The 8,665-nt window shown below is 36.4% G+C and overlaps 1 protein-coding gene and 1 long non-coding RNA gene across 3 annotated transcripts; both read left to right on the top strand.

Annotated features, from left to right (window-relative positions):
• Positions 1–612: 612 nt before the first annotated feature.
• LOC141703728 (putative nucleoredoxin 1) lies at positions 613–3,176 on the top strand. The gene is made up of 2 exons (XM_074507158.1): positions 613–1,764; positions 2,487–3,176. The coding sequence occupies exons 1-2, from the start codon at positions 613–615 to the stop codon at positions 3,174–3,176; spliced, it is 1,842 nt and encodes a 613-aa protein (XP_074363259.1).
• A 3,137-nt stretch (positions 3,177–6,313) lies between these two features.
• LOC141703726 (uncharacterized) lies at positions 6,314–8,202 on the top strand. 2 transcript variants are annotated; one of them, XR_012567653.1, is made up of 3 exons: positions 6,314–6,406; positions 6,831–7,032; positions 8,144–8,202. It is a non-coding gene; the product is annotated as an uncharacterized LOC141703726 (long non-coding RNA). The 2 variants fall into 2 exon arrangements; XR_012567652.1 differs by lacking the exon at positions 8,144–8,202 and adding an exon at positions 7,389–7,600.
• The last annotated feature ends 463 nt before the right edge of the window (positions 8,203–8,665 follow it).

Consider the following 8,665-nt stretch of genomic DNA (forward strand, 5'->3'; position numbering starts at 1 on the left):
AAATTATATTTTATGGGTTGGGTTAAAAAAATTCAAGTCGATTTAACTGGGTCGCGTTGTAAAATCGCCTCTAACCCGGCCAACCCGACCCATGTGCACCTCTACTTCCTATTGGGTCGGGCAACCCTTTTTCGGGCTTTGTTTCCAAATATTTATTTATTTAGTTTTCAAAAATATTATTTTATTTAGTTTTAAAACTAAATAAAATAATATTTTTTTAAAACTAAATAAAATAATATTTTTATTGTATTCATAAATAAAAATATGGTGTTTGAATAATAGTAGAATAATATAATTATATTTTATTTATGATCGTACTAAGACCAGTCCCCCCTTATAATTAATTTTCTTCTTCTACTATTATTCAAACACCTATATATCATATCATATCACCTATATAATATATAATATTTTTGAAAACTAAATAAATAAATATTTGGAAACAAAGCCCGAAAAAGGGTTGGGCGGCCCAATAGGAAGTATACAGGCAGTAGAAGATAAACGACCTGAAGCCTATATATATACACACAGCAAAGGAAGATTTGTGGCAAGACACACACAACAAGTAAAACCCAGAATAATTCAGATATCAAAATTAAACTCAATCAATCGATGGATCCTCCTGCTGGAAAGTGGATTTTGTGTAAACATGATGATGATGATGATGATGTTGTCGAGGAGGAGGGGAAGAATAAATCAAAATCATCACCCATCAACAACAAGAGGAAGATGTGGAGTGATTTGGGGACCTCAATCCGTTGTGCCGTTGTGAAGAAGAAGAAGAGGAAGATGAACAATATGTCTAAACAAGAAGAAGAAGAGGAGAAGATATCTAATCTTTACACTAAATCATCATCATCATCATCTAATAAGAGAAAGAGGAACCAATCATCATCATCATCATCTAATAAGAGAAAGAGGAACCATTTAACTTCTCTTAATAGGAACAAGAGGCGCAACAAAAAGATGCTCAACTATACGACTAGAGAACAACATCATAACAAATCATCATCATCATCCAGTAGTAAAAATAATGATGATGTGTATAAGGCCATCCGATATGTTAGAAAGAGAAAGATGAATTGTGACCAGGACACAATCCTATCCAAGAATAAGAGGAACAATCCGGGCAAAGCAAAAACAGACAAGGTGCACAATACTAGTTGCAACATTATTAAAATTGGTGATACAGTCGATTTGTCGGCCCTTTTATTCACCAAAAAAAGGAATTTTCTTATCAAATCCAACCAACAGCGGGTTAAGGCCAAGGATCTGTCAGGCAAGTTTGTTGTTTTATATTTTATGACACTCGCAGCTTATTACGACGATTTGGGCACAGTGTCAAAACACTTGGTGGATATACATAATAAGTTACAGCCCAAAGGTGATTTCGAGATCGTCCTTGTTGCAATTAATGATCATTTTTCTCCCGATCCTCATCAAATTTTTATGAAAATGTTTTCCACAATGCCATGGCCTGCCATTCCGTTTTCAGATTTAGAATGCAGGAAATGCCTTGAAAACCTGTTTAACAATTATCACAGAATGCCTTGTTCTGTAATCATTGACCCAACAGGTTTTGTTTTGCAATATGATGCCGACCCTTTGTTTCTCAGGTACGGAGCTGCTGCTTATCCTTTTACCAACGAAAGAATACAATCCATCAATTCGGAAGATAATTTACTTATGCAGCAGCCTCTTTCCATTCAAAAACTCTTGGCCACTCCTGAACGTGATTATCTCGTCAACAACAATGGAGACCAGGTATGCATGCTAAATCACCATTTTTTGATTTTAACGATATTAGAAATTTGTCTGTTTTGTTGTTAAGAAAACAGACAAATTTGTCTGTTTTCTTAACAAAAAATAAAGATATTTGTCTGTTTTGCATAGTTATTAAGACGTTGCTTAGTCGTCGTCTAGGCTGAAATCAACCGTCTTGATTCTACTAGGTTAGGCGAATTAGGCAGAGTCTAGGTGAGCGACACCTAGGCGTACATTAGGAGATTTAGGCAATCAGCTATACGTAAATGTGTGCTTTTTTTAATATATGATTTGATTTTGCCTATTTTCGTCTTTAAGTGGTTAAATTTATAAAGTTGTACAATCAAGTATTGAACCATCATACTTCTAACAAGAGTCTCAAAATTAAACAAACAAAAGTTAGTAAAATCTATTTGTTTCAATCAAATAGACTAATCTTTAAATTAATAATGTAATTATTGTTAGAATCAATTAAAATGTATGCACATAAATATCTAATATATACGCCTATATATATAGAAAAACGCCTAATTCCCCTAATGGACGACTAGGAGGGCACCTTACCTCCTAGGCATCCACGCAGTTCGCTATTGTCTTTGTTCTTCTGTATGCCTTGACAAGTATGCTGTTTTGTATTACTAGTTTTTTCATATGTACATTCAACTATACATACTTTTACTAACATCGGTTTCTTTCTTTACAAATGCTACTTAATTTGGCAGGTACCCCTCGATGGTCTTGATCATAAGGCAGTGGGCTTATATTTTTGTCCATGTCTAGATGAACATGATGAATTACACACCACAGGGACACTTAAGAAGCTTTATCAAGAGTTGTCAGAAAACTCGAAAGAGTTTGAGATTGTTCTTATATACACACACGGCTGGTGCGAGCATCATGATGATACATGTGGTCGCATGGTTGAAGATTCTTTCTTGAATGAAATTAAGACAATGCCTTGGTTGGCACTTCCTTTTAACGACACAAATTGTAGTAAGAAGTTGCAGAGGATTTTCCAACAACCCCAAGAGCTCGGAGTGCCAGTACCGGCAAGGATGGTGATTATTGGACCTCATGGAAAATTCATCGAACTGTTGGGCACTCATATATTGTTGAGTTATGGTGCTCCAGCATACCCGTTCAGCTTTCGCAGTGCTGTCAATTTAGAGCTTGAAATGTTAAAAAAATTAAAGCTGGAGATGTTCTGGGATCTGGACACTGTCTTTATGCACACAAATGGGTCCCGAGTTCGATTTTCACAATATATTGGCAAGAGAATCATAATCTTATTTCAGAACGTCCCTGGTACATTTAACAGTTTTTGGAGGGAGATGAAAGCAAGGTATATTAGGATGAAGGGCACCGACGATGAGTTCGAAGTTATCCACATCTATAGGGGGGGTCTATATTAATCGTGATAAGAAGATTGTAGCATCTTTCCCATGGTTTATGCATGCTCATCTTGATCAGGGCTCAGAAGCAAGGAAGTATATAAACCGTGTTTGGCCCGATGTTCTGACAAATTGTGGACTTATTGCATTTGATCAGGAAGGATCGATTGTTAGAATGAAAAAAGACCCTGAACTTGGACAAAATATGGTATTTCCCTTTTATCAGGATGGAGATATGGAAAACGAGGTCTCGCTGCATGTGAGAGAGTACATTAATATTAAATGTAAATTAGAATGTGTAAATGAAGGGCCAGACCCAGAAGACTGCTACATGACATAATGATAATGAAAGTAATTCTGGATTCTGGTTTTTGTATATGTACTGTGTACAATGATGATGAAAGTAATTCTGGATTCTGGTTTTTGTATATGCGTTTATATGAAAGTAGCGACCAATGGTTGTGTGCTTGACTTGTCTCTGCAGCTGTAATGAAATCTATGAAGGAGGATTTTGGGCATCTGATATGGCAGCCTCCCAGGTAACTATATATTTTCTTTGAATCTGTTTTTGGGCCCGAGTTGTTTTTCTTGATTTCTTTGTGGTTTCTCGCTTCGAGCTGAGCTGCTGTAGTTTTAAGTTGCGGTTTTCGGAGGTTTCTGAGCAATTTGAAAGCCGTAGGTATTGTTTAGTGCTGCTGTGGGGTCTGCAGAATCAGGGTCTGTTTCTCTGGTTTTGTGTGTGTTATCTGTTGAAGCTATGCAGATGGGTCTGCAGGTTGCTTTCTGTTTTCGGGGGGTGGTTCGATCCTGGGGTTTCAATTTGCTGCAGATTTTTGTCTCGAGTCTGGGAGGATTTGGTGCAATGTTTTTTGTGGGATTTCATTTTTCTGCAAGATTTTGCTTCGGGTTCTGCTGTTGCTTTGTTCAATTTCTGGATTATAGCAGTTCAGGGGTCTTGGGTTTTTGTGCTTCACGTCTCGAGCTGCGTGTAGAGAATTTGCTGGAGTATGGCAGGTTTATGTTTTTGCTGTGCTGCGTTTGATTTACATGGTCCTTGGGAGCAGATAGAGATTTTTTCTGTCTGCATTTTCCTGGATTTGTCGAGCTCATGGACTGTTTTTTGTGTTGGTGATTGGTGTGTGGTTGGTGTTTGGAGTGTGCATGTTTTTCTCTTCTTGGATGGGAGGCATAGGTAGTGCTGCGTGGATTTCATCTATTGGCTGGGAGTTGGCAATTTTCTCCTGGTGTTTAATTTGGAATGTCATGGTCTCTTTTGGAATGCTGCCTTTTGCTTGTTTAATTTGCTGGTCTATTTGCTTAGACTAGCTTTATTTTTTAAGTTAGTGTTTTTCTCTTTCTCAAGCTAGTCCTTAGAATTCTTGGAGTTTTGTTTCAAGTCTTCTTTGTGGCTAGTTCAAACTCTTTGTATATTCTTTTAGTCTATTAGATTTTACGAGGCTCGACCTCATTTACCCAAAAAAAAAATCCTTTACAAAAACCAAAACAGGGTAGCACAAACTGAGCTGTTTTTGCTTTGATTTTATACTAATATAAAGATATTCATGCATATCTTGGTTCGTTTTTTTACTTAATTTTCAGAGCTCATGATTAGGGGGATTTCCCTTGAAGGCATGCATAAATTTTAAATGGGAGTGCAAAGTGATTTTAAATAAGGATCTATTGGACAAACTCAAGTTATGGGGTTACAAAAGATATGACACACTTATTCGAGCTTGACAGATTCTAAATGGTTTTAGCTGTAATACTTGGTCATAGGTGTTGATGCTGTTGTTTTGTACAGTCCTCGAATTTTTGAGAAGGCTGGGATAAAGAGAGATGACCACAAGCTACTCGCCACCATAGGTATTGGAATCTGCAAAACTATTTTTGCTCTGATATCAACATTTTTGCTAGACAAAGTCGGACGGCGCTCACTGATGCTTTCGAGTATGGGGGCCATGGTAGTTGCTCTACTCGTACTCTCAGGCTCATTATTTGTTATTAATCACTCGCATCAAAAAATTCTGGGTTGTAGGCTGGAGAAGCAAGAAGAGGACAAAAAATTGATTCAGAATTCTAGGTTTGTATCTTCTGCTCAATTTTTGTGTTTACTGCTCCTTCCATTACAAATTATCAGGAATGCTTGCTTAGTTGCGCTTAAATTGGTAGTTTTCTGTTTAGAGCTTTTTCTTTGGCCTTGCTATTAAACACTGTATACATAAGAAGAGCATTATTTGGCAAATACATATGAAGGATTTAATTTCGTTTCATATACAAATTTTGATTGCATGACAATGATACTCTGATGTCGGAAAATCTGCAACTTCTTATTGCTGTCACGAGCCATAAGACCAACGCCATTCTACGCAGACTCCTCAAACAAAGCCATTCTTGAACTAATAGAATAAGGGTTAACTTGATATTAAACAAAGAAAAAATTTATCTTTGATCCAATATTAAAGGATTAAGAAGCTACAGTATGGATCCTCTTAGTCATGTATGCCGCAAATCAAATATGTAAATTTATAAAATTTTGAGATAATACAAATAAAAGATTTTAAGAGTTAGGCATAATAAGAAGAAATATTAATATACTAAAGATTGTGTCATGAAATATCTTGATCCAAGCTGCAAGTTTCCAAATTCCTTTAATCTCATGTTCCATTATTTCCCACATGTGTATACAAAATCAGAAAGAGGGTCATTTGGACCACAGTTTGAATTACGTGATGACAAGGTAATAAGCAATTGAATATGAACAAACCAACATGAAACATAATTGCAGACCTTCTGTAGGAGGCAAGTTGACATTGAAAAAAGCTTTACTAAACCTGCTATCAGTGATGCTCCATGTTCCTGGATGATCCACTTACAATTAAGTTATCTTGGCACAGGAATTTTTTGGCTGCCGGAAAAGTTTAAAGCAATATAGTGCATTAAAAGAAAATGAAAACCATTTTCATATAGGATATATGTTGGTTTCGGACTCTTTGCTTTCTCTCTCCCAAACTCGATCAGATTCAAATCAAGTTGTAGAGCGAAGGAAAAAAACAATGGAAATGCCCTCCGTTTTAAACACAATTGATTTTATCGTGCAAATTTTATGTATAATTACTTTAAAATTCTTTTCAATGAATTAATGTATGTGTATACGTGTACAATTTTTTATGCATATATTTTGAGGGTATGCAGGTCCTTGCAGTTCTTAGGAAATGGGCAGGCAGCCCTTGGAATTCTCAGGAAGTGGCCAGGTACCATAGCCATGGTATCATTATGCTTACTTTCAGTGTTTATTTTATCTTTAAGTTTACATATTAATCCTGTGGGGGTTTAGGTTTATATTGAGCTCCATATAAATTGGGTTTTGCGGATTATCCATCTTATGGAAGTTTATGTTGAGCTCTCATACTCTCTTTGGACCTTAAATATATAATCACTTTCTTCCGAGCTTTGTTTGTTCATTATAAGATGCATGACATAATTAATTTATCTTTAATTTTGTACGTCTTTGTTCTTCTCTGTTTTTAGATATTTTCTGATTTATGTAGGATGCCTATGAACATCTCTTTTTAGTTAAGTATTCAGGCCGCTAATTGTGACCACAATGCGTTATGCATAAAGGCATGCTATTGAATTCAACAGCCACATTAAGTTTATTCATTCACATTTTTCCAGGCTTCCTATCAGATCCCTCAGATTTGGTGGTGTTGTATTGTAAAAACAGACGAAATTAAAGGAAAAAGCAAAGAACTAAATTGAAATATCCTATGCGTTTATATGAAAGTAGCGACCAATGGTTGTGTGCTCGACTTGGCTCTGCAGCTGTAACGAAATCTATGAAGGAGGATCTTAGGCATCTGATATGGCAGCCTCCCAGGTAACTATATATTTTCCTTGAATCTCTGATCGATTTAAAATTGATTGTTTAAAGCATAAATCATATATTTAGCTCTATTATCTCTCTTCCAAATAATATGTGTCTACATATAAAAAAGGAAGTTATAATAGGCTGTCGTGAGATCTTAAATTTAGCCCAATTGTGTATCTAAATTCTTTTAGGCGTAATTATAAACAATTTTTTGCTTTTTATTTTCCCTTTATACTATTTCTTTAGGTTTAAATGTGCTTTGCTGAACTGCTTAAGTTGTAATTTAGGTGCAATATTTGGTAATATTCCACCAATAGTGGTGTCATTATTATTAAACTTATTTTGGATGTTATTTGTCGTATAAGGTTTACAATACTGGATCCATACCATTAACGGGTGAGTAGCTTTTTGAGTATCATGTGGAGGTGCACCTATCTGTCATGCCATCCATTCTGAATTTGATGGTTTTCTCCGTTTATGTGTTCTAGCTTGCTGATATGTTAGCACAGGCTACATACTATATTTTCCCTTTTTTCATCTCTTTTCATGTAATTAAAAGCTTTGTCCGAGGGGTAGGTCTAGTGAGTTTTTGGTGTTGTGGTTGGGGGGTTTCGATGCTGGGTTGTAGTAGATCAGAGTTTTGGGTGGTTTTGGGACATGGGGAGTGCCCGAGGTGTGGATTCTGTCTGGAGTGGGGGTTTTATTTTGCAGGTTTTTAGGTCTGAAGGTTTAGATGGTTCTGTAGTGCTGTTGCAGGTCGTGTAGAGGGTCTGATTTTTTTCGAATGCTGGAGAGGTTTTGCTCGTTTTCAGTGTGGAGTTTCGCTTCGAAGTCGTGATGCTGTAGTTTCAAGTGGTGGTGCTGTTGTAACTTCGAGCGAAGTCTGCAGAATAGGGGAGTTGTTCGTGCAAAGTTTCTCGTGGTTGACTTCTGTCTGGGGTTTTGGCTGGGTTTTGGTTATTGCTGGAATTTGTTTTTGGGCCCGAGTTGTTTTTCTTGATTTCTTTGGTAGTTGCTCTACTCGTACTCTCAGGCTCATTGTCTGTTATTTATCACCTCGCATCAGACCGTTCCTTGGGCTGTTATTTTGGCAATAATTTCGGTGTATTGCTTGTGTCAGTGTTTAAGCATTATGCTCAGGATTACAACCCTTGTACCGATATAAAGAAAAGCTTCAACCTACGCAGGCTTCTTGGTGATATGCCTAGCATTGAAACTCTTAAGGGCAATATCATCAGCCTCTGGGTAAAAGTTTAACAAATTAGATTTCTTTCCTTTTCTTAAATTAAAATATGTCTCTTGTGTTTTAATTTAATAATGTACATACATATTTTTTGGATCCAGGTTTAACTTTTCACAATTATCTAAACCTCAACAATGGAGAACTTGAAGACACTGAAATTATGTAGTGTTGCATTTAATGACGTGTATGTGATTTCAAATGCTCTGTGCTTGCTCAGAAGTATGCCCATGTTGGAATGACTTGAGATAAAAGTGGTGAGTGCTAGTACTAAATTGTGTATTAATTGTTAAAATATTGCTGAAACTTAGATGAGGCACCAACTGATAATTTGTTCTTGATTTCAACTCACGATGCAATGTATAGTTTACACTCTTGTAATGCAGGGTTGTGACATGAACT

This window comes from Apium graveolens, unplaced genomic scaffold, assembly GCF_009905375.1.
Source record: "Apium graveolens cultivar Ventura unplaced genomic scaffold, ASM990537v1 ctg7043, whole genome shotgun sequence".
Classification (NCBI taxonomy): domain Eukaryota; kingdom Viridiplantae; phylum Streptophyta; class Magnoliopsida; order Apiales; family Apiaceae; genus Apium; species Apium graveolens.